Below are 26,039 nucleotides of genomic sequence, written 5' to 3'. Positions count from 1 at the left end.
TCTGTTTCCCATCTCACCCTTTGTCTGTCTTATGTATTTGGACTGTAAACACTTCATGGCAGGGACTATCACTTGCTATGTGTCTGTACAGTGCCTAGTACAATGATACCCTAATCTTGGTTGGACCCCTAGGCATCACTGTAATACAAATAATGAAAAATCCTTGGGCTAACTCTCAGGGTATGCAAAAAGAAAAGGAGTACTTGTGGCACCTTAGAGACTAACCAATTTATTTGAGCATGAGCTTTCGTGAGCTACAGCTCACTTCATCGGATGCATACCGTGGAAACTGCAGCAGACTTTATATACACACAGAGAATATGAAACAATACCTCCTCCCACTCCACTGTCCTGCTGGTAATAGCTTATCTAAAGTGATCATCAGGTTGGGCCATTTCCAGCACAAATCCAGGTTTTCTCACCCTCCACCCCCCCACACAAATTCACTCTCTGGGTGGAGGGTGAGAAAACCTGGATTTGTGCTGGAAATGGCCCAACCTGATGATCACTTTAGATAAGCTATTACCAGCAGGACAGTGGAGTGGGAGGAGGTATTGTTTCATATTCTCTGTGTGTATATAAAGTCTGCTGCAGTTTCCACGGTATGCATCCGATGAAGTGAGCTGTAGCTCACGAAAGCTCATGCTCAAATAAATTGGTTAGTCTCTAAGGTGCCACAAGTACTCCTTTTCTTTTTGCGAATACAGACTAACACGGCTGTTACTCTGAAACCTCTCAGGGTATGCTGAGTCATGAAACACTGTTCTTGTACAGGATTTTAACTATTGTATCTAGGTGTCTACTGGGTAACAAATACCATCCAGACATCTGCAAAAAACTTCTTAAGATAGCATAGATGCCAACTAACAACCCACAGAGTAAAGATTCCAGCCAGAGAGGAAGGCACACTACAGCTGCTTCTTACTCAGAGAGAGGCACTGTCTGAGAATAATAGGAACCAGTAACAACCAGTTACTTGAAATCAGCACGGCAAGGGATGTGTTCACACAATGCAGCAGTACAAGAGCTTTTGATCTGAGGAAGGCATATGTTGGCGAATTAAGAAATCTAGCTAGTAAGGTGCAATGGGAAATAGCACTGAAACTCACCAGAGTGGAAGGATGCTCAGAAATCCTAAGGGACACTCTAATTATAGCTCAGTTCCTCTGAAAAAAAGAATGCATGCAGTAAATAAGCGTGTCTTCAGGAAGGGATGCCCACAAATTAAAATAAAAATGACTGGAAATGGAGAAGAAGGCAGATATACAAGAATATGTAGGGTTAGCTAAAGTTTGCAGGGCAAAAAGAGAAGAGCAGCAAACATCAGTATGAGTCAAGCTCTTCAGAGCAGGGACTATCTGAAATCAATGGGGGTGTTGCCATTGACTTCAATTTCACCCTCGGAATTTTTCCATTAACTTTAGTGAGAGCTGGATCAGAACCTGAGTTTATAGACTTTTCCTCGTTTCCAAGTCCTTACAGAAATTTGCCCTGGCCTTCATCTTAACCTAGTCTCTTCCCTGACCATTCTGCTCCCCCAATGACACGAGGCCTGATGCCCCATTGATCCATTTCTCTCACATCTGGGCTTTCTTCCATGCAACTCCCTCCATTCAGCCTCCATCCTCTCCTCATTCAAATTCCTCCTGAAGACTACATTCTTCCCTGATGTCCACAGGAATTCAACAGTATGTATTTCTACATCCTAGTCATTCCCAGTGCGTCCAATCTACGCTGTGTCTGACTTCTTTGGATTATAAACTCTTTGAAGCAGGGGCAGTCTTGATAGCTATCTGTGTCCTGTACAGCACTGTACTATCAGCACTCAATAGGTGTAATTGCAGAGGGAGTTCTTGATCCCTGTGTTCTTGATAGGAAGGATGTTAGCACAAATCTTGACCCAAGATAGGCTTCAACATAGGGAAGGGTAATTATGCTGATGCTGAAATTTGAGAGCGATTCAGAAGCCTAGTCATCTGAATGATATTTGGGAATATCTGGATTTGCAAAAAGCTTCAAATGCAAGTAACAGGTGAAGTATGAACCCTACTGGGTAGTGGGGAACGGTGAGCAGCAGCACAAGGATCGGCAGGGAGAGAAGGAGAACTGAGATTGCGGTTATGTATGTCAGACAAACTGATAGAGTCACTGCTCCTCCAGACCGCACAGTGCAGTTGCTGTGTCTGTCTCCCTACCGGACAAGTCTGTTTTGTAAAGGAAAGGTCTTTTGTAGCACTGCTACTCTGAGATCGTATCACACGGAAGCCTGGGTTCTCACCGAGTGCTTAATACAAGCCCAAGCATGCACTCAGTTTGCTTGGTACATTGAATCTCCCTGCAGCAGCTGCTGCACGCATGACACCTGACTTCCTGAGTAAAGCAAAACAAGAGTCTTAAATGACTGCAGTAGTTCAGCCTGGTCTGAACCAGAGAGAGGATGCAGTGTCCAGCACAGTGACAGAAATCAAAACAAGAAGGGATGAGAATTTCCATCAGTGCAGCCCCTGATTACGTAGTCAAACAGGATGCAATGAGATAAGACTGCGTGTGTGGCCTTTGGCACGATCCAATAAATGCCATTCGTGATGATGGGAGAACAGAACACAGAACTCAAAAGAGGATGCATGAACTCAGGGCTTGATTCTGCTCTCATTTAGGCCAGAGGAAATTGGGATCGGTGATACTGAAGTGGAAGGATCTATACCAACATAAAAGAAGTGAGAGAGCTAACCAGAGTCAGCTGAAATAATTGTGCCCTCATCCACACTGGAATTATCAACCGTGTTAGTTTACATGGGTTTGTTAAAACACAATGGTTCATTCAAGCATAGACAAGCTTGCAGAGTCACTATTTAAAATGCTTAATATAAAGCTTAGGTCTCTCTAGAGCAAAGTTACTGTAATAAAACAATAAGTAATTTGTAGTGCTTTGCCAATGTCCCCGTGCCCCATTTTTGGGGTATGCACTTTGAAACTACTGGCCGCTGAATGTTTACAGCTTGTTACTCATAAACAACTGGATTGTAGTACAATCAGTATTCATGAAAGATTATCAGATTAATTCATTTGTAACAGGGTGCGTACAAGCAGCTACAGCACCTTCTGGCCCTGATTCTGGGCTCACCCCAGTCTGATACAAGTGTCACTCCACTAACTTCAGTGGAGCTACTCCTGATTTACACCAGTGTAACTGAGATCAGAATTGGGCCCGCTGGGCTGTGGTAACAAAGTCTCCCCATTTTCTAGGATGCTGGATTATTAGGCCTTTCACAGAAAGAAAAAAGAACACATCACCAGACACAAGGACCTCTATCTACAATCCCAAACCAGGTGCCTCTTTCTTAGAGGTCAAACTGTAGCACCATTTGCAAGTGAAAGAAAAAGGCCACACAGGTTAAATTTCCCTCACATATTATGGGAAAGTATCTCCTGCAGGCCCTCTAGTTTGTCTCTCTGATCTCCCAGCCCCCTTTCCCAGGGAAGGTCAGCAGGTTATAGACCTTCTACTGGGTTAATCTGCAGGGCAAGAGGGGCCCCCTGCCAAGCAAAACTAGGTTCTTAAAGGGACACTGTCTGATCTACATTTTTGTCTGAATTTCTTTTACCTATGGCTACATGTAACATCTGTGACTGAGAGATATTAGAGACAAACTATTATTTGTCTTTATTTTTCCAGTTATCTTACTTGGTGGATGTGATCTGGCCATTTTCATTGTTTCCTCTGTATAGTCAGTTCCCCCTGTTGTCTGTGTGGGTCCTTCACACAGCAACAGGGGAGAGAGAGGGGGAAAAAGCTTTTTTAAAAGTTAGGAAAATGATATTCTAAATGGACAAACATTGGCAGAGGGATTCAGAGGCAGACATGGGACCTCAAACTACTTTAACTCCAATTTTAAACAGACTAGATTTTAAGTTGAGGGTGTCCCTTTAAATCCCACTAGTCCCAGGTACATTCCCTGCACTCGGTACAATATTTGTGTTTTCTATCCAGGGGCTAACTCAGGCGGGATATTTTCAGCCCAGATGGGCTGACACAAACCATTACATCATCCCTATTTCTGCACCATCCCATAGCTGTGCTGTCTCAAACGTTCACGTCTCACTCTACAGGTGCTCAGTGCTCTCTTGATCTTTCCTCCCTTCCTTATTGCCCTGCAGCCATTGGCTACTGGGGATTAGACTTTGATTGGACATCCCTCATTAATGGTTACCATACTGTTTGAAGGGAAACATTGTGAGGACTACGCTAATTTATTTTCTCTATGACAACAGCACAGCAGACACACCAAAGACACATGCCCAGCTCCACATGACCACTTCCACCGCGTTCACTGAAGCCCAACGGCTGGAATACAACACCAGGCTAGTGGTATTGGTATCAAAAATGAGATATGAACAGTGGAACTAAAAGCTTACAAAACAGCCCAAGAACAGGACCCATGCCTCCATCTGTGGTGCCTTTAGATAGAAAAACTGCCCTTCTCTAGCAGGAAGATACCTACTTTGTCTGGTGTCAAAAACAATTGGGAGTGATTGAACACTCTCCAGAACGAGGAGACTACAAGGGGTGGAAACAAAAATAAGGAGGGGGAGATTAACTATTTATCTTGTTCAAGATCCTGCAAGTAGCTCCATGCAGGCAGAATCCTGGGCTTTTGTAACCTCTTTGCTGGATCAGGGCTCTAACTGGTAACATACTAGGTGCTCATTTACCATGGTTATAAGCACAACATCGATGCCTAGACTGATAGATGCTTAGATCGATAGCAGTGAACCATGAACAAAGCAATTTGAGATTATAAAGTCCACTGTAAATCTTGACAAACTCGATTGCTTTTTGAGTGGGGACAGAATTGCAAAGTTAGCAAATGAAAGAAAGGTTGTAGATGATGTAATAAGTTTAGATTTAGGAAATCATTTGCTTCTCTTCCGGGAAATCATAACTGAAAAATTAATTCAGATTGACTCGTATAGCAACACTCACGTGAATGGGAAATTGGCATAAAGGTTGTAAAGGGGAATTATAAATAACAATGCATCAAGGAGGCTGCGGTGTTTGTTGAGGAGTTGCAGGGATCGGTGTTAGTCCAGTTTTATTTAACATCTTAATTAATGATTTGGAAGACTGAATAAATGTCACATTAACATAATTTGCAGATGATGCCAAATCAAAGTTACAAACACCAGTGAAGAGATTATTTAAAGGGGCCGACGGAGCTTAGAAACAAACAAGAACAGAAAAAAGTAGAACAAGATTTTAGGTGAAAAAATTAAAGCCAGTACAATTAGGGGGAAATGGCATGATATACAATGTGGGGGGGAACCTTGCAAGCAGCACTGGTTAAAGACACCCTAAAATGGGCATACAGAACAAATCAGATATGAGTTTGGAAGGCAGTATGGCTGCGTAAATTATCAATGTCATTTTGTCAGACATCACTTCACTCAAAGAGACACTTTTCCTCTCTTTAGGCCTGCCTGGCATGACTATGTCTGAAATAGTGTATTTCATCCTGGAACCCATGTCACCATAAGGGTGATGACAAATTGGAGAGAGTTCAGAGAAGAGTAGCACAAACGATCAGAAGCTTGGAAGAAATGATTTATGAGGAGAGGTTAAAAGTATAGGTTGGTTACAAAAGGGCTGAGAGGGACGTGATAACAGTTCACAAGTACTTAAAGGGTGTAAACACCATGGAGAGAAAACAATGGATTACCTAATGCGGTACATGAGGCATAAACAGAAGTAATGGAATGTTAAGAAAAAGAAAATTAGTCTGAATATTGGGAGAACGTTCCTGCCTGTGACACATATTAGGGTATGGAAAAGCCTCTCATGGGAAGTGGTGGAAGTTCTATCACGTGGCATGTTAAAAACCAGATTGGACAAAACATGATCAAAGGGGGTTTAGGGAACAATTCTGCATTGCATCCCACCTCCCAAGAGATGGATGATGGGTTGGAGGATGTAATTGGTCTTTAATTTCTATGAACAGATAAGGCTGAATTGCTGCTTCCCTCTGAAATATCCTAATGGTCTGGTCAGAGAGAGTTAACTTTCTGAACTCCCTCAGGGCTAACTAAGCTCAGTTGCTACAGAACCAAGAATTCAAAGACACGGCCTTATCAATGGCACACCTGAATTTTAGATGTAAAAACTTACACATAATAGGGGACAAAAGCTGGGAAGACGACTGTAACAATCACTCAGAACAGTGTGTCTTGCGCATAAGTTACTGTGAACACTTTACTGTTCAACAGCCACCCCAGTCCTCTGTATAGCGTTCTTCACACTGAAGTCAAGTGACTTAGACAGAAAATCCCAGAGCATATTCTTACAATTCTTTGTTCTAAACCTTTTGCTGTCTCTGATCCTCTTCTCCATAATGTGACACACAAGAACAGTCACTGGCTGATGGAAACCCTCCAGAAACTGTCAGTGCTGCTGTGATATTGGTTTCCATTAAAGTTCTAAACTAGTTGTTTTTATTTTCATATATTATTTTAATAGTTTTTTTTAAAAATAAAAAGACTTCAAAATACAAAATGCAAGAAAGTGAGAAGGTGTGGAAGAGATTCCTATCATCTAATATCAACAGGAAATCTCACACTTTCTAATTTATTGTATTCTGGTTGAACTCTGAATTTCTCTGGGAAAAAACAACCAAGCAAATATATTTGATATGATCAGCTGGCAATTTCCATTTAAAGTCCCTTTTTACCCAGTGGTCTTAGACAAGTATATACCCTGTAGTCCAGTGAGTGAGTGGAAAGTCCAGGCCAGAATTTAGGGAAACCCTGTAAGGTGACATTATGTAGCAACAGGCAGCAGGCTGCCTTTGTAAGTCTAGGCGCTAGAGAGCCAGTGAGAACCACAAAGTCTGTCTGTGTCCAGCACCCTCAATAAAGAATCCCCTTACAGCCGAGTCCAGTCTCTTCTCTACCGTGAGAAAAACTACCAAGATAGAACGCTTACAGCAGAGCAGCAGCCCTTCTAATCAGGTCCCAGTCCTTATTGTTCAGCCTCTCTACCCCTTCTTCTGTGCTTCTCACTCCTCCCCATTACCCAACGCCCTGTCCTGCTGTCTGTTTCCCTCCCTAGGAGCAGAGACAATGAACCCTCTGACATCTCCACCGACAGATGGACAGACAGACAGGTGGATACATGGTTCCTGCAATGTTGCGTACAGACAGCAAGATCAAGTCTGGTGGCAGCCGATCTTTTCCAAGCGGCAGGAAACAGAAACAAAACCAGGCTCCTTCCACGGTATGTTTAAAAAGGATTTGGTGTGGTTTATTTGCGGAGGAGTGACACCGATTTCAGCTTTTAAAGACTAACAATCACTCGAGGCCAAGTTTCCGTAAAAAAAGCCCCAATCCCACCTTATATTTATAGAATCCTTTCACCCCCAAAACACCCATAGGACTTCACCACTTTAAATACAGACAGGGACCCCTTCACTCCTGGCTGCAATGTACTTAACCTCCGGGGTGAAACACAGGAGGGGTTTTTAAGTAGAACCTTCCACACATGAGAAACGATGAGTAAACCCCCCAACTCCGCTCATCCTGCTCCATTTTTGAATAATGGATGCCCAAAGAACATTCTCTCACCCTTATGGAAAAGTCCCACAGGAATTCATAACTTTCCTGTAGGTTTGTGGCCCACCCTATAGAAGGTAAATGTAACCAGAGAATTGCATTCCTGGTGCACAGAATAGTAACACAATGAAAACCGCTCACTAAAAGGTGCTCACTCTATTGAATTCTAAGGGACTTTTCCATAAGCACTGCTAACTATTTTCTTCCAGAGCAGCAAGTTCCTCCAGTTTGGGAAGCGAAAGGGGGGAGATGGCCAGCAGCCTCCATCAGTTTCCCGATCTCTTTCTTTGTACATTTGTGCCTTTCTCCTTCCGCCCTTCCCCAAGGCCCCCTTCACCCTCCTCTCCCGCCACGCACCCCCTTGGCCGCTGGGGGTGTGAAATCGCATTTCCTGACCTGGAGAGTCGAGACCGGCGCTTGTTCCCTACATGCGGAGGAACCGGCTTCAAATCCGCTTCCCCTTTTCCGCCTTCAGCTCCGGGACTTGCTGCCAAAGGCAAGGAGGAGGGTTACTGCCGCGGTGTGGCTCGAGCTCGCTCCCCACCCCCTCTTCTCGGCGGTGGGAGTCGGGGCCCGGGGGCGGAGGGGCAGGAGCAGCCGCTGTCCGCCCGCCGCAGGACCGGACCTGGCGAGCGCGCCGCGTCCGGCACAAACTCCTCGGAGCGGCTCCGCCCCGCGCTTGCTGGGCTCGCTTCCCAGCTCCCCGAGCAGCAGCGGGAAGTTGGGATCGGGGCGGGGGGGGGGGAGGGCAGAGACTGGGGAGCCGCGGCTGGGCGAGAGGGAGGGAAGCGGCCGGAGCCGGCGGGCCGAGGGGAGGGCACCCACCTGGCGAGCGGGAGGGGGGCGCTGGAGGCTCCGGGAGGGGGCCGGGCCGCTCCCACCCCCCGGGCGGCGTGTGGCAGGAGCAAGGCAGGAATGCGAGGAATGAGGCTGGTATGAAATGCACGCAGGCGGGGGAGGGGGCCGGCGGGCGGGGCGGAGTTGGGAACAAAACTGACCAGGGCTCGCCTCTGGCCAGGGCCGGGGGGGGGGGAGGGGGAGGGGGAGGGGGAGGGGGAGACTGGGGGCGGGCGGGGGCGAGAGGAAACTCCCGGCAGCCGCAGGGGCCCGGAGTTCGCTCCCGCGGCCGGAGCTAGGGCTGGGCATGGAAGAGCCGCAGGGGCAAAGCGGAGGCGGCAGAAATCACGGCAGCGAGGGGGTGGCCAACCCTCCAGGATTGTCCTGGAGTCTCCAGGCAGTCAAGGTGATCCTGTAATTAAGGAGTCCGTCATGTAGGGTGAGCAGGCGTCCCGATTTTGTAGGGACAGTTCCTGTGTTTCGGGGCTTTTTCATACATGGGCTCCTATTAGCCCCCGCCCTGATTTTTTTCGCACTCGCTGTCTGGTCACCCTACCGCCATGGGAGGAAAGCTCCAGGAAACTGTCCCACCGAAACTGGCGACCCTGGGGCGACTGTCCTCGCTGGCCCGTGGTGGGCCGCAGGCGAGCAGGGCGGGGCTGGCAGAGCCAGCCGCACATGGGGCTGGGCGGGTTTGTGACCCGCGCTGGGAGCCCCTGGCCTCCCCTCGGGAAGGACTTTGGAAGCGGGCTTGTTCCGTGGGGAGGGCTCGCAAAGGCCAGGGAGTGAACATTTAAAAACCTCGCCTCAGGGAGTTCTGGTGTGTCACTCACTGAACAACAGTGACAGGAAAGAGGTGTAAATAGTTTCATGAGCTAAAACCTGGCTGTGATTATTTTGTAATAAATATTAACACGCATTGCAAGTAGCCTCACGGGTGTGAGAAGGAGGGTTATGATCCATTCCCTCCCCGCCTCAAGCACCACCTCCAGTGCAGGCAGGAGCAGCTCCCACATCCCCCTGCTGAGCACTCCTTTTTAGTAGGCCTCATTCCCATGGGGGAGTGGAGACAGAAAGGCCACTAAAACATTCCCTTTCCATAAGCATTTGGTTTTTCCGATGCTTTCTAAACTCTCTGTCCCTGAGGTGCATAAGTAGGGGCCCAATGTCCTGCAACAGGGGACAAAGGCTAAAAAAAACTTTACTGGCCCCAGAGATGGCACTTCCAAGCAACACGGCATCCACTACCCAAGTAGTTTTCTAACTTTTTTTCTGGTGACCCAGTTGAAGAAAATTGTTGATGCCAGTGACCCAACGGAGCTGGGGATCAGGGGTTTGGGGTGTGGGAGGGGATCAGGGCTGGGCAGAGGGTTGGGGTGCAAGGGTGAGGGCTGTGGGCTGTGGAGTGGGGCTGGGAATGAGGGATTCCAGGTGTGGGAGGGGGCTCTAGGCTGGGCCAGGGGGTCGGGGTGTGGGAAGGGGTCAGGGCTCTGGGCTGGGGGTACAGGCTCTGTGGTGGGGCTGGGGATGAGGGGGTTGGGGTGCAGGAAGGGGCTCCAGGTTTGGGGGGGAGTTGGGGCACAGGCTTACCTCTGGCGGCTCCCGGTCAGCAGTGCAGCTGGGGTGCAGAGGCAGGCTTCCAACCTGTCCCGGCACAGCGGACTCCGCTGCCGGACTCCGCTGCGCTCCAGAAGCAGCCAGCAGGTCCGACTCCTTGGCAGAGGCACATGAGTGGCTCCATGGTCACCCTTAGGCACCGCCCCCCCAACTCCCATTGGCCAGTTCCCTGAGTGCTGAGCAAGGCGACCCAGTGCCTTGCATTTTGTGACCCAGTACTGGGTCGCAACCCAAACTTTGAAAACCACTGCACTACCCCATGCTGGGACACTGGGGTCAGCACAGAGTCAGAAGGAATACAGCACCTCCTCTCAAGTTATCCACCCCACTCCCTGAAACACAGAACCCTGCAATGCAGGGGTGGCCAGCCTGAGCCTGAGAAGGAGCCAGAATTTACCAATGTACATTGCCAAAGAGCCACAGTAATACGTCAGCACCCCCATCAGTTGCTCCCCCTGCCCCCACTCCGACCCACCAGCAGCCCTGCCAATCAGAGCCTCCCCCTCCCTCCCCGCACCTCCTGATCAGCTGTTTCCTGGCATGCAGGAGGCTGGGGGGAGAGGGGTGGAGTGGGGGCAGGGCGTGTGGCAAAGCCAGGGGTTGAGCAGTGAGCACCCCCGGCCCATTGGAAAGTTGGCACCTGTAGCTCCAGCCCCAGAGTCGGTGCCTCTACAAGGAGCCGCCTACTAATTTCTGAAGAGCCGCATGTGTCTCCGGAGCCACAGGTTGGCCACCCCTGCTGTAGTGCTATGCAGGGAGACATTGGGGTCAGTACTGACTCAGAAGAAAGAGCCCCTCTCTGCTGAGTCACCCACACCATTCCCTGCAACACAGCCAATTCTTTCACTTTCATTTTACATAAAAACACTTCACCCTTGTGCACATTTTCATATTCAAAGCACTTGACAAACATCTACCTAACCCTCTCAGAAGACCCTACAAAGTAGGTTAGTTTGACGAGGAAGGCAAATGCAGGGCAGAACAACTTTACTGACCCTTTGAACTTAAGAACAGTGGGAGATATTCTTATGTGCTAAGATGGCACTTTTCTCCATTTTACAACTGGGGAAATTGAATCCTGGCCTATACTTAAAAATTTTACAAGTGTTACTATGTCATTTGGGGGGTGATTTTTTTTTTAAAAAACCAATATAGCTATGCCAGTAAAAGCCCTACTGCAGACAATTATACAATATAACTGTGCTTACACTGGTATCGCTTATGCTGGTTTCATAGAGTATAGATTTCGTAGAGTTTAAGGCCAGAAGGGACCATTAGATCCTCTAGTTTGACCTCCTGCATAACACAGGCTGTACATTTAACCCAAATGCCCCTACGCTGAGCCTGATGACTTCATTTAAACTAAAGCATTTTAGCCCTCAGGTTCCCCAAACCAGAGTATTTTATACCAGTATAACTACAGCTACACTAAAGGGGTTTGCCAGTGTAGCTATACCGAAATAACAATACCAACTAGTGTAGCTAAGACCTGAGACAGAGAGTTAAAATTTCTCAGCAGCATTGCGGACTCCAGTGATTAAGTCCCACCTTGTGGGGGCACATGACTATGTGAGTATCTCAGCTTTCCTCCTTTCTTTCAAAGTAAGCTCCTAGCCCTTGTGGTTGTGGAGATGAGCTTGAAAATGTCCCTACGTGCAATATACATATACATTACTTTGCTTTGTAATTAGATACAATTAGAATTTTTATTTTTATTTTTCTCTTTGAATGCAGAGACGCCACACACATTTTCTAAGTCATACAATGTTAGGTAATATCCATGTACATAAAGATATGACTGGTAATTTAAAATAAACCATGTATTCTGTGTGGTGTTATTCTACACAGTAAACTCAAGTGTGTGTTGCAGTTTTCCTTTAAATGTATACCTGTAATGAGCCCATTTAGCCACTGTGGGTCTCTGCTAAACCATGTGAAGATTAAAAACGGATGTTTAAAGTGCAGTACTACTGTGAAAAATTACTTTGTAAAAATGGCATGTTATTACTTATTACATCTGCTCCCTATGTGTATTGAAGGTCAGATCTGCTGACTTTGTGGCTAATGTACATTTTTTCTCCTGTTCGCCCTGCAGAGTCAACACAGCTCAGAAAGGGAGCTGAATTTTATTCCTTCCTGTGAATCAACAACAGAATTGTTCACCAAATTCCAGTCACTTACAGTTGCAGAAACCCACTGAAATGAATGGGCTTTCACCTGTGTCACTAAGGGTAGAATTTGGCCTGTAGAATCTTTAGTAGTGGAGATGATGTGCAAGGAAAGAACTCGACAGAGCACGCAAATGGAGTTTGATTGGGGTGGTCAGAAGTAGTGGAATCTTTTTTCCTGTTAACTGAACAGGTTTGATATACAGCTATTGACAGACAAATATGGAATCATAGAATCATAGAATATCAGGGTTGGAAGGGACCCCAGAAGGTCATCTAGTCCAACCCCCTGCTCGAAGCAGGACCAATTCCCAGTTAAATCATCCCAGCCAGGGCTTTGTCAAGCCTGACCTTAAAAACCTCTAAGGAAGGAGATTCTACCACCTCCCTAGGTAACGCATTCCAGTGTTTCACCACCCTCTTAGTGAAAAAGTTTTTCCTAATATCCAATCTAAACCTCCCCCACTGCAACTTGAGACCATTACTCCTCGTTCTGTCATCTGCTACCATTGAGAACAGTCTAGAGCCATCCTCTTTGGAACCCCCTTTCAGGTAGTTGAAAGCAGCTATCAAATCCCCCCTCATTCTTCTCTTCTGCAGGCTAAACAATCCCAGCTCCCTCAGCCTCTCCTCATAACTCAGGTGTTCCAGACCCCTAATCATTTTTGTTGCCCTTCGCTGGACTCTCTCCAATTTATCCACATCCTTCTTGAAGTGTGGGGCCCAAAACTGGACACAGTACTCCAGATGAGGCCTCACCAATGTCGAATAGAGGGGAATGATCACGTCCCCCGATCTGCTCGCTATGCCCCTACTTATACATCCCAAAATGCCATTGGCCTTCTTGGCAACAAGGGCACACTGCTGACTCATATCCAGCTTCTCGTCCACTGTCACCCCTAGGTCCTTTTCCGCAGAACTGCTGCCTAGCCATTCGGTCCCTAGTCTGTAGCTGTGCATTGGGTTCTTCCGTCCTAAGTGCAGGACCCTGCACTTATCCTTATTGAACCTCATCAGATTCCAGATCAGAATCCATCATGCCATTTTTAGGAATTGCTTTTCAGAGAAAAACTGCACTCTAAGGGTAGTTCTAAGTTCTCTTTTATAAATGCGGCTCTCAATTCAAGTTAAGAAAATCATTCTTTGTTCACCTTTGTATTTTAAGCTCCCTGTTTTATTGTAGCATAGTTCAGTGGTTCTCTTTTTAAACCATCACTTTCCTTTTATCAAAGCAAATGAGATCAGATCCCACCTTCAAATCTAGTGGAAACAACATTCATTCATATATATCAACTGCCAATTATATGTTAAAACACCTATGTACAATCGGAATAGTTTTTACCTTGACACATTTTAGTGAAAAGGATCACAGAGCTTATCTAGGTGTGGAAAGATTTATCCAAACTGAAACAGGAAAATGACTTCTGAGTCCCAGCAGGGGAACAAGAACTCCCTGGAGAACAGGACAAGAGAACAGAACGGGGAGACAGGGACCATAGACTGAACATGGTGGAAGACACAAGAACAAGAACTCCTGAGAAGCCTCTGACTTTTAGCCTGTTCTCACCTTTATGGTAAGGCTGACCTCTATTACTTGAGCTAAATAAGTAATTGATAGTTGTAGTAGGCTATTATCCTCCATGTCAACCAGCCACTAGGGGGGGATACAACAAATACTTCATCAGTAGCCCACACCCATGCCCAGTTCTATTTCTAGCTCTGGAAGGGGTGGGATATAATGGTTACAGACAGCACTCAAACCCATAGATTTGACACATTCCTTCAGAAAAGCAGTGTGGATGAGACTTGGGTATGCTGTTTTAGACAGGACTCTATCCCCAGCTCTGACTGCAGTGACCTCCTGCGAACTCCCAGCTCTCCATCTGTGAAAAGGGTGGGGTGGGGGAATAGTTGTTTGCCGCCTTTGTTACTCTTTTTCAATAACAATAGCTGTGAAGTGCACAGAGTTATTAATACCAGTCAGTAGAAGAGCATGTTGTGTGGGTGTGCTTTGTCATCATGTTATACTTTTAAATAATAGAGTCTGAGTCCTATTGATATCAACACTTCAATGCAAGCAGGATTGAGCCATAAAAGAGCAAGAAATTAATACTCCTGCCTTTGATGTGTGTCAGCTGGAGACCTCACAGCACCTTGGAGCTGCTGCATTCTGAGTCCTGCTATGAGGATTCACACTGCACAGTAACATTTGCTTCCTGTACCCAGCCTGTTCTTGGAGTTTTCTGGGTGTTGTGTTTGATGTGGGAGTGAGAGCGTGATATTACAGCAGTCAACACAGTGCTTTAGAGATAGCAACTGCCTGCTGCTGATCTGTGAGACAGACACAGAGCAGAAAGTGCCTGCACCGTGTATCCATTCTGGCGGAGCTGGAGAGAAATAGGCATGATTGTTCAACCTGCATTCAGAACCGGGGCCTGCAAAGTTAGATCTCCCCTATGTCAAGTTTTAAGTCACTGGAACAAGGACGTTTCCCCTCTGTGAGGCAGACACTTACTTCTCTTCATATCACCCCAGTAAAAATACCCTCAGCTCAGTACTGCCCCTCTTTACCTCACACTATTTCAATCCTGTTCCAGAATTGCACCATGTGACACTTGGACAACAGGAGGGGCTTGGAGCAAGCGACCAGGGCTGGGTAAATATTTCCAATGCACCCCCTCAGGAGCCCAGGTCTGAAGCTGGAAACAGCAGCCATAACACTTGAGAGAGAAGGGGTGTGCGGGGCAGGAGAATCAAGGGGAAGAGAGTGAACAAATAGCAAGCAGCGCGGAATGGTGCACAAGGGAAATTGGTAGTACTTGTGTTTCCAAGGTGATTCTCACACGTCTAAATATTTGTAAAACCAGCATTGAGGAGAAGTGTGGGGGACAAGTGAGGAGAGAATGATACAGAAAGAAGAGAGATGGAGTGGAGGGAGACAGGGAGAAAAAGAGAGGTAGCCAAAGGAGGAGAGAGAGATATCAGAGCTGACAGGAACTACCATATGCAGCAAAAATCCTATAGTACAAGATAAGAACAATTCAGAGTTTAGGGTTTTGTTTTTTATAAATTACTTTATTTTCATTAGAGTACAAAAGTTATAAATACAATTCATGTAGAACAATGTTTGACCAAAAAGCACTGGATGTTTCTGCAGAGCAAAAAAAAAGCTTGGAAGCAGCAGGCAGCACACAAAGCCAGCCTCTCAGTCATGTAGGTGGACCTTAGGCACACAGAGCAGCAACAGAGTGAGTGAAGAACCCAAACAGAATGGGGCAGGGCACTGAAGCCTCCAATATATAAAATGTCTGAAAGCAGCTGAGAAGAGGTAAATGCCCACCTCCTGCATTGCTATTGCCTCTTCAAACAGCAAAAGAAACAGACCCATGCTTCTGTCCACATTAGGGTTGACACCAAGATACCCAGAGTCAGATTTAAATGTGATAGAGCGTACCATTTCCCTGAGCAGCGTGCACTGGGATTTCTGTCTGAAAATAAGGCTTTTAGTTTGACCCCACAGACAGCTGATAGGACTGTTTCCTAGCACAACAATATCACCCTTTTTAGAAAAATTCCCTGCTGGAGGTTATCAGAGAAACCATGCTCAGACCTGCTAGCAATAACCTGTGTTTAAACACAGTTGTGGCTAACACACTTTAATGCTAGTGTGAGCAAGCTCATTGTGTACAGTCCCTTTAAAAAAAAAAAAAAAACAACCACCTCAAAAACTGAGACAGACGAAAGAGTTTCAATACTAGAAGGTAAGTGAAGGGTCACATGCCCACAGTATAGAAAGCACCTCAGAAAAGACAAGAAATTTGGTCATCTGTCTGTACAACTTGATGAGGAAACCTAAAGAATCACAGGCACTGACTTAGCCGTAGTCAATTAAGCTCACCCATGGGTTTACCACCTTGAATTAATTTGAGAGAGCCCTTGCTGACTGGCCCAGTTGGAGAGATGAACCAGGCAGTTGCAGGGCGGCTTGCTAAGCACAAAGAAACTTTTTCTGGACTAGCAATTAATGCACTGCCTACAAATAACCCCAGGCGAACATAAACTAATTTTCTACATCTGGTCCTAGTTATAAAGTAATTGTGACAGAGGCATTATGAACTGGTTTCTTGGCTTTTCTGGGTAGATACAGGGAATGCAGAGCAGTCAGTTGGGAGCACAAGAGAGCACAAGTGGGAGATGCATGCGGGAAGTGCATGAAGGCACAAAAGAGGTACCTGGCGCAAACTCTCTTTGCTGAGTGCTATGCTGATGAGATTGCTTTGAATGCAATGGCACCTCACTCACTGTAGCTTGGGCACTAGTGAGATAAGCATTTTCTAGAACTGGACCTGTCAGCAACAATTCACCATTTACAATTAAATACAGAGATTACATGTAATTATGATTGAAGTGTTTTTTCTGGCATCAGAAAATGTCTACACAAAGTTTGATGTTTTGGAAAATTAAACAGCAAGATAATATCACCAGTATAGAGACTTACGTGACATATAATGCAAAGACTTTCATAATGATGAAAGCCCGGTTGCTGAGAGCATCCAGATAGGACTTGTGGGCTGACAATGAACTTTAAAAAAAAGATCAGTACATGCAAAAAAGGGGACACCCACAGTTTGCTTAACAGAGGGACACATGAGCAATTAACTGTACATAATGAATGTGAAAGAAAAGATCCTGACAGCTGTACAGAAAGAACATGAAATGGACAGGATGGTAGTTGCCCTCTTTTTTAGTATACAGCAGATGTGCAACCCATGTAACCTATAGGTCTCAATATGCCGTGCTCCAATTTGATGCAAGTTGAGGCTGGTGGATCAAGGAGGATTGCATGCTGGGACTTGTGGTCTCCACTGACTGCAACCCAGAATTAAAGATGAGGGCTGCTGCAGGACACATTATGGAGCTCGATGAGCAGCACTTCGGCCACTCTTGTTGCAATATTCTTTCCTTGTGCCTTGGAAAATGCCTATAATCTTATTTTTTGGTTAATCTTCTCATATTCAGATTAAATGATTATATAAAACTGGCTGAACTGGTCATGATTTGAGATATCTATGGTTATTATACCACATGCAATTGGAATCAGCCATTCAGACTACTGCAGGAGAGTCTCTTATTTGCTGAGAAAAAAGTTAAACAAAACAAAGAAAAGCTTCAGACATCAGTTTATTCCTAAAATGCAGGAAACTTTATTCATAAAAGAAATTTGAAAAAAATGTTTCTGATTGACTGACCTATAGAATCTAGTATTTAAGGCAATCAGAATGCTGCATTTCAGGAATAGTCAATGGCATGCCCTTCTCAGCCAGTTTCTGTCAGGTCCAATGATCTATTCAATTTCACTTTTAGAGCTGTTAGGAATAAAAGAAACAGTGATGGTCATAATATAAATATTGCTCACTTAGAAGTGACCATAGGAGCTTTTCTCACATCCCTAATGATGGGGGATTTTTATTTGGTAAACGGGTAGTCATAGGGTAATGAGCAGCAGAACAATTAACAGGAACTGGGATCCATCAGCCTTGAACGAGAATTATCCTGTAGAGTAAAAGGGTGGCTTTAGAAGCATGGGGCTTGTTCCTACTCTTTGTTCACTGAACACTGCTTACAGTTGCACAGGGGCATCAGGCTTATACCCTCTCTTCTTTCTCTGAACTTTTCCTTAGACAGGAGTGTTACTCTGCGGGGTAAGAGATGGCATAGACTGTACCTGTCCTTCCTTCTCTGAATTAATCTTAATATATGCTGCATGAGCACAGGGGCGCTGTGAGATCCAAGGCACCTGGGCACTAAAGCACTATTAATCTGATCCCCACTGCAGGAGTTCCTAGTCACAGTGATGCTTAGCTGCTAAGGAGCAGGATTAGCTCTCACACATCATCTCCCATCAAGAGTCTCTATGCAGCATTAATACTGATAACAAAGCCATCACACGTTATCCTTGCCTTCCCCCAGTGCACATGCAGATATCTCCCTTCCAAAAGGGTCATGGTCCCTATCAGCTACTGTAAAGCCCCCAAATCTACTATTTGCTTCTTGTTAAGGCCACAGATCTCTCGTCTCCTGTTCCCCTTCTGTCCCCAGGATACTTCTCATGATTCCACATCCAAGTCCGCTGTCTCCATCATTCACATGCCAATTTGCTGTCAAAGCTAGAGAGTCCAATGGCAAAGGCCTGGAGGGCACACAGGGGGTAATTATAGTCCAGAGTGAACACGTCTTCTGCTACACGACCAAACTGCATCACTATGTAGTCAGCTAGGGAGACAGAAAGAGGGGGTCAGAGACCAACTACTTCAAAGAGAGAGAGGTAAGAGGAGAAAGAGGGAAACAGTTCCAAATACACCTGACTGGAAAGAATATCAGTCTCTCTATTCACTATTGCCAGAGTGGCTCAGAATCTGCTTTTCTACAATAGTCCTGCTGACTTCTTTTACAGAGAAATCCCATACCTATGCTTTGGCTGGGACAGCAATCCCATATTACTCTCCTTTCCATCTTCAGCAGAAGGCCTGCATTCGCCTCTCCTCTGATGCAGCTATCCTGTCATCCCCTCCACCTCTAGAGTGAAGGGGAGGTCCCATATCATTCCAAAAGTCCCAAGATCCTCTGGACTATATCCCCCATCCCGTTCTTGCCCATCCCATATCCCTCGTGTAAGAGCAATGTTCCCATATTTCCCCACCTAATGGAACAATGCTCTTTTCCTCACTGGAGTGGCAGCCCCACATACCCCACCTCACCCCACCATAGCACAACCCTTAGCTCTTACGGTCATTCTCATGGACAATCTGGAAGTTCTTCACCGAGGCCTGAGTGACTCTCCCATGGAAATTCAAGACGTACGACTGAGTGTCATCATTCCAGACAGGAGCCTTGTTGTGCAGCTCAATCAGGTTCTCCAGGTTTTTATTTTGCCATTTTGACAGCAAACTTTCATGTTCCTGCTCAAGAGAAAAATTATACTTGGGAGGGTCTGCTTTTAGTCACTGCTTCTCTCAAGTTGTGTTTACTCTACAACCATGAGTCCCCCTGGTCTAGTGAACAGTGAACTCAACCCTGCTGAAATAGATCCTGCAGGTACCATGGAGATATTTCCATACTTTCCCAGTCCTGAGGTTCTCTCTCCTGCTGGGCCCACTGCATCTCAATCCTAACCAGGAGACAAAGTGAGAGCATCTTCTGCACCCACTCTCAATGTACTGGCAGGAGTCTATTTCTAACCCCTGGGAGCCTTTTCCTCCAGTACAAACCTCCAATTCCCCACCTTGTAACCTTCAAAGCAAAGAGGAATAACCCAGATATCTTTAACTCCCTAATGCAAGAAGTTGGGATGTTGTAGTGGGAAATTCAAAGGCTGCAGTGGGCTACAAGTATGTATGGATTAAAGTGCTTTCCCCCCATAGGGAGGGGGGAGGGATAGCTCAGTGGTTTGAGCATTGGCCTGCTAAACCCAGGGTTGAGAATTCAATCCTTGAGGGGGCCATTTAGGGATCTGGGGCAAAAATTGAGGCTTGGTCCTGCTCTGAGCAGGGGGTTGGACAAGATGATCTCCTGAGGTCCCTTCCAACTCTGATATTCTATGATTCTACCAGGTTTAGGCATAGGTACACAAACACATGGAAATGTGAAGGTGGGTAAAACAGCATGTTCACTACATCTGAGAAGAACAGGAAATTGGGAGGAGCTGAAAACAGCAGTGAGGACAAAGTGGCAAGGAAATATAACGTGACAAAATGAACTTCAACCTTAAAAAATAAAAGCTATTAAAATTGATAAAAACTATCCAAACTGAAGTTATTCCATGGAGGGAGATGCTTGGTAAGCAGTTGTTTGGGGAGGTTTGAGTAATAGATTTATTTGTGGTAAAATTCTGAGTAGGATGTAGTGAACTGTCTGTTGCTTCTTGGGTTTGTTTGTTTTTTAAATAGATTTACTATTTAATTGGATCTCTGATTTTATTTGTTTCTGTAAGGATGCCCATAGGACTTTGGTAATGGGCATCAACAAATTACATTTAGAAATGGCAGTGGGGCAATCTTTTAGAGAAGAGCAGTCACTGCTTATTCAGAGACATCATGTCACAGACCAGGTAGATGATGATGAATCTATATGGGCTAAATTGTGGCTGGTATTTGAGCAAAACCACAGAGAGCCACCCCTAAACCCTGTATCCCAGGAAAGGGGCCACCCTTGATTGCAGTCCCTATGCTCTCCTGAGCATTGTGGGCCTCTCTTAGACTCAGATTTTAAGGCCAATAAAATGGATAGGGGAAAGAGACAGGACAATAGACTGAATCCCCCCAACTGCACTATCAAGTGGATGCATATTGCATTCTCCTAAGGGATGATGAATCAACTGTGATTTCCAAGAGCTCAATCAGGCATAGTGTCCTCCTGAGACACAATGACTCCGGTAGCCCACACTGGGTTGTTTGGCTTTATATCGCCCCCTAGTAAGGGCTGTGCTTTGGCACATCTGGTCCTATATATTTCTAGTGAGACCACATCTGGAATACTGTATTCAGCTCAGGGCATTTAATTACTAGAAGACTACTGACAAATTGGAATGAGTTTAGCAAAGTGGGGGAAAAAAAAGTGAGGGTTAGATAAATGGACTTATGCCCCCTCTTCCACTGATATGCTTGTTTCTCTCCATGCCTCACTCTCTCTCATCGCAAGGTCTGCTCTGCCAGCACCCAGCCTTGGCTCACCCCCAACATCCACTTCCTCTGCGCCTGCTTGGGCTCTTGCGCTGTGGAGTGTCTGGCAGAAATCCTGTGACCAGGCTTGCTTCCTCCACTACAGGTTTGTTCTCTCCTCCTTTAGTTCTGCCATCTTCCTAGAGAAATAACTACTTCTCCAACTTAATTGAACCCCATGCCTGCAATCCCAGCCTCCTGTTCACCAGCTCTGAGTCAAATCCTCTCCTCTTGCCCCCTGGATATGTCTAAGTCCTGCAGATTCTTTCTGCAAAACATCTCTAACATTTGGTCATTCCTCTCTTTGTATCCCTCCACTTCTCTATCATATCAAACATAAGATTCTTACTTGTCCTCACTTTCAGGGCCCTTTATAGCCTATACCCACTCTATTTAGCTCTCATTTGCTATCTAAATGTTAACCTCCATTTTTGATTGGCCCATGATGTCAGCCTCCATCACCCACTTATTAAAATTTTCCAACAGCACCATCATGCTTTCTTCACATTGACCCTCATGCGTGGGAGGACCTCCCTGTAGAGATCTGCAAAGCGATCTAATTATCCTTGTTTGAATCCTTCCTTAAAACTCTTCTAGGATTCCTGAAAAACTGGACAATGGCTAGGCTGCTGGTGTGCTGAGACCACTGCCCATCCTGCTGACCAATATCACCTCATTGTTTTCTTATGCTTCTCTCTCTGTCTGCATCCACCTGTTATCTCTTGATTTATACTTAGAATGTAAAGTCTTTGGGCCAGGGACCATCTTTTTTTCGGTGTTTGTAAAGCACCTAGCACAATGGAGTCCAGTCATGACTAGGGCTCCTATGCACTACAGTAAAAAAGAAAAGAGCTAGATATGGTCCACATGGCTAAATGACAAGTAAGGAAAGAGGCAAAGTTTAAAGGGTTGCATAAGGGCTACAAGCAAGAAATAAGCTGAAATTAAGAAAATGACATTTTAAGCTGAATATCAAGAAAAGTTTACCAATCATGAGACCTATCAGATCAATCAGTCTCCCAAGGGCAATGGTAGAATCCTATTATGGGAATAATTTCAAAGTGGCCTGGAAAAGCACAGTGTAGTGAAGAATCCCACCCTAACTTCCAGAAGATGGGATAGCTGGAACCCAACAGGTCTTTTTCCTCTAATTTCTCTGATTGCCAATAATTAGCATTTGGATCTCTAAGAGGTTAAAACTTTCTTCCTTGCACCACTGGAATCTGACCCAGTTCCAAACTTACATTTCGTGGTCTGATTGGAATCCGCTTGTGTTTCATGTTCATCCCTGGAATGATCACGGACATCTTCCTGGGGCCCTTGAATCCTAGGACATTGGTTTCCTAAAAGACAAGGAATTAAGTTCTTTTCAGGAACTAAAGCACTGTCTTATCCGGGAGAGAGGATAATGAGATTGACCTTTAATACCCTATCTACCCTGGAATCAGAAACATGCCAGCTACATCTGTATTTAAACACGGTTGCAATCAACATTGTTTCCTTGACTATTAGTGATATAATTCTTTTTCTCCTCCAAAACCACATTAACCAAACAGTACTATAGATAATCTTCCAAATATAACCTAAAGTACGGTTTTATTATACAATTTGGCTAGTGTCATTCTCGGACAATAAATGTGGTTCATATTGTTGAGGGGAAATGTGGTAAATCCCTGCTAGCAACAAAGGTATAAACACAATTATAGACAGCATGACTCTGACTGCTTCTGTACTTTGTCAACTCTCCAGGGACCTTATAGTCTAAATGGACAATCTATTTAATTCTGCTTAGCTTTTGTTTTATTTTTAAGGCTATACTTCATAGTTTCTCCCAAACTGTGACCTTGTAGACAAGATAAAAGAAACCCCTGGGGGATTTGGAGTCAGCGTATGGCTTAGCTTTCATCCTGAAACAAACAAGTCTACTCCAAAGTGCAGCAGGGAATTCCACATACTCCACCTGTACGGCAGTGAAGATAAGAGGAAGTTACTTACCTGTAACTGGAGGTTCTTCCAGATGTGTGGTCCCTATATGTATTCCACTGTGGGTTATGCATGCGCACCATGCACCTGGAGTCAGAGAATTGGAAGTAGTGTCCATTGGTCTGTGCATGTGCCCCGGTTCACCTTGTGCTCCTGACCAAGATGATAAAGGGTTGGGAGGACTGACTGCCTCTTCAATTCCTTCTCCACCATGAATCAGACAAGATCCAAATCAAAGGGGAAGGACAGTGGGTAGTGGAATACCCAGAGATACCACACATCTCAAAGAACCTCCACTTACAGGTAAGTAACCTCCTCTTCTTCTTTGAGTGACGGTCCTTCGTATTCCACTGCGGGGGACAGACAAGCAGTACTTAAGCAGGAGGAGGGTGTAAGGATGAGGATGGCAGGGATGAGTGGTGAACAGCTATCCCCAATGAGGCATCAGTAGCCAAGTCTTATACCAGGGAACAATGTCTTGCAAACATGTGGATGGAGCTCTATGTGGCCTCCTTGGTATGTCCTGAAGAGATGCTACAGTCGTGGCTTGGGCTCTCGTGGAGTGCTTTGATCCCCCCTGCTTTGGGGGTAGGTTCGAGAGCTTATAGCAGAGTAGAGTATATTCCAAAATCCATTTGGGAATTCTCTGGGTGGAGTCAGGTGGTGACTCCCTAGTGGGTCAGATACATTCCCATGGTGGGCACTGGTGCCAGGGTCCCCAATATGGCCAATAGGTGGGGTCAACAGCTCGTGGCAGGGGTCCCCATGGCATGGGGTACCAATGACTCTGAGCCAGGTGAAGCATTGGTTGGTTCCAGGGTTTTGTGGGTCTCCTGGGTGTGGTTCCTGTCATGGTTCCGAGTCTCTTGAGGAGGAAAGGGCAGACTCAGGTTCTAATGGCGGTAACACTGGTGCTGATAGGAAGATGCACGTTATGTATGGTGGAGGTGATAAGCTCCATCCTGCCAGCAGATTTCTGAAAGGCAACTACACTCTCTGGAAATGGAGAGTCCCAATGCGGGAGGGGATTCAGGATCTGGGGGAGTGAAAATGTCCTGTGGTGTGGCCAAGGATCAGGACCTCCCTGGTTTAATAGGGACCTTTCTGTTTGGGCCACAGGTGCTGGTGATGAATATTGTATGGTCTCCATTCACCAGTGCCAGAAGGTCTTGGTGTCTTATGAAGAGCTGGGAATGATGGTACTGATGAAGCGTGGTGTGGAGATGGTGAAGCCCTATGTTTCATGCCTCTCTTATTATGTCTATGGGACTGGGGACGTATGACATACTCCTGGGCTGAGTCAGTGGGTTTGCTTGTAGGCATATCCAGTATCTTTGGAATGGACTTAGAGGAAGACTTAGCGCAATGTTTATAGGAGTGCTTTCTGATCTCCTGACTAGGCCCCACCATGGGGTTTGTGGGGGTGGATCCTCCGGCACCGGAGTCAGACTTTGCAGCAGGAGGCATACTTCTTGCTGATTCAGGATGATGTAAAGGGGGGATTCCCCAGCCTGGATCTGATTGAAGCCTCATAGCCATTTCCATGAGGTACTTACGGAGGTGAAAAGCCTGTCCTTCTCGGATGCAGCTGGGGAAGGACTGACAAATACTGCACCAATCTGCAACATGAGCGCCTGTCCCAAGCAGTAGAGGCAGTGTTGGGGGTCGTCACTGATGGAAAAGGATTGCGGGCAGGAGGTGCAGAGTTTTAAGCCTGGAGTTCTGGGCACAGTCAGGTACCCAAATAGGGCATGGGGGAGAATGGAGGGGACCCCTATAGCCTAATCTAATTCTAAAACTATTAAAATGATCAAAACTACTAAATCTATTAAAACTTCTAAAACTACAAACTATTTACAGCTAACACTACTGTTTTTCAGAAACGACATCAGAACTGAAGACACGAAGTTTCTGACCTGGACCACGCAGCAATGAGAAGCAACTGATGAGGCAGTTGGTCTGCCCTGAGGTTGGGAGCACGAGGTGAACTGAGGCACATGCGCGGACCAGCAGACACTGCTTTCAAATTCTCTGACTCTGGGAGCATGGTGCACATGTGTAACCCACAGTGGAATACAATAGGGACCATTACTTGAAGACGAAACAGACTTTCTTGGTCCTCTAGTCACCAACTGTTTAATGCCTTCAACCAAAAATCTATCTCAAAGGCTATTTCAATTTTATTCCAGCAAGATGGCTCCTTAGAGTTCCTAACACATATATGATAAAAATCAGGTATAACATTAATATTAGTTATATAGCTTCCCCTAACATACTAGTACGTTTTACTGATATAGACTGTAGGTAAGTGGTCCCCAAACTTTTTACCTTTCACCCCGCCCTTACCCTTGACCGTGCCCACTCCTTCCCCCCAGAGCTGGGGCGAGGAGCGGGGCCACAGCTCTGGGGGTTGGGAGCGGAGAGGAGTAGGGGGCCAAGGCTAGGGGCAAGGGCAGAAGTGGAGCCTCAGCTGTGGGTGGAGACCAACAGCTGGATCCCTGGGCCAGCAGCCGCAGCTAGAAGCAGAGCTCAGGGGACGGGTCCAGCAGCCAGGACCCTGAGTGCAGGTCTGACAGCTGGGGCCAGGAGCAGAGCTGGGTGGTGCTCCCTCCCTGCCGTGCCCCCCAAACATTCATCCACACCCCCCTAGAGGGGCGTGCTCCACAGATTGGGGACCTCTGCTGTAGGTCCTTGGAGCTGGAACCTGTCTTATTCCATCTCAGGTCTTGCTGAGAAGAGACCTGAGAAACAGGATAATGATTTTACATGTATATAGCAAACATGTTACAAACTTGAATAGCTGATTGTACATACACAGAAATCACTTCATCACTATTAACAGACAGCCACCTTTTAGGGATATATTATACTTGTTTTAACAGCTCACAGAAACACTACAAAGTATTTTAGGATGGGAAATGAAGAATACTGTATCCAATGGAAACTCCAGGATGCACTAGGATTATCAGAGTAGAAACTGGACAGAACTGGAGTTCACACATCTAGTCTCTTGTTAATGTGCCACTGAGATCTCAAAGAACCACAAGCAATCAAGACCTTGCTTTTATGACTCATATGAAAGTCCTCCAGCAGTCCAATGCACATTATAGTTATC

The 26,039-nt window shown here is 45.9% G+C and overlaps 2 protein-coding genes and 1 long non-coding RNA gene across 8 annotated transcripts in view; 1 reads left to right on the top strand and 2 right to left on the bottom strand.

Annotated features, from left to right (window-relative positions):
- The window catches only part of TEAD4 (TEA domain transcription factor 4), a 76,263-nt gene extending 67,698 nt beyond the window's left edge, over window positions 1-8,565 (bottom strand). For 2 of the 6 annotated variants that reach the window (XM_084633944.1, XM_084633941.1), the window contains exons 1-2: window positions 8,428-8,565; window positions 7,999-8,089 (exon numbers count right to left, since the gene is read on the bottom strand). The gene's annotated coding sequence lies outside the window, so the exon portion shown is untranslated. Of the gene's footprint in view, window positions 1-1,109; window positions 1,167-7,998; window positions 8,350-8,427 lie in introns of those variants that run through there. The other 4 variants (XM_084633943.1, XM_084633942.1, XM_084633945.1 and 1 more) reach the window with 4 other exon arrangements.
- Window positions 8,566-12,744: 4,179 nt separating this feature from the next.
- LOC311523741 lies at window positions 12,745-26,039 on the top strand. Its single transcript, XR_014712411.1, has 3 exons — window positions 12,745-13,798; window positions 14,822-14,880; window positions 24,805-26,039. It is a non-coding gene; the product is annotated as an uncharacterized lncRNA (long non-coding RNA).
- The window catches only part of TULP3 (TUB like protein 3), a 79,118-nt gene continuing 68,285 nt past the window's right edge, over window positions 15,207-26,039 (bottom strand). Inside the window, exons 9-11 of the mRNA XM_084633928.1 lie at window positions 22,186-22,284; window positions 19,012-19,183; window positions 15,207-18,497 (exon numbers count right to left, since the gene is read on the bottom strand). Coding sequence (XP_084490054.1) covers window positions 18,364-18,497; window positions 19,012-19,183; window positions 22,186-22,284 — 405 coding nt within the window. The 3' untranslated portion in view covers window positions 15,207-18,363. The remainder of the gene's footprint in view (window positions 18,498-19,011; window positions 19,184-22,185; window positions 22,285-26,039) is intronic.

The sequence above is a fragment of the Lepidochelys olivacea genome, assembly GCF_965140295.1.
Source record: "Lepidochelys olivacea isolate rLepOli2 genome assembly, chromosome: 1".
In the NCBI taxonomy this organism is placed as follows: Eukaryota; Metazoa; Chordata; order Testudines; family Cheloniidae; genus Lepidochelys; species Lepidochelys olivacea.
Note: the sequence above shows the minus strand (reverse complement) of the source record. Positions and strands in the feature narration are given on the sequence as shown.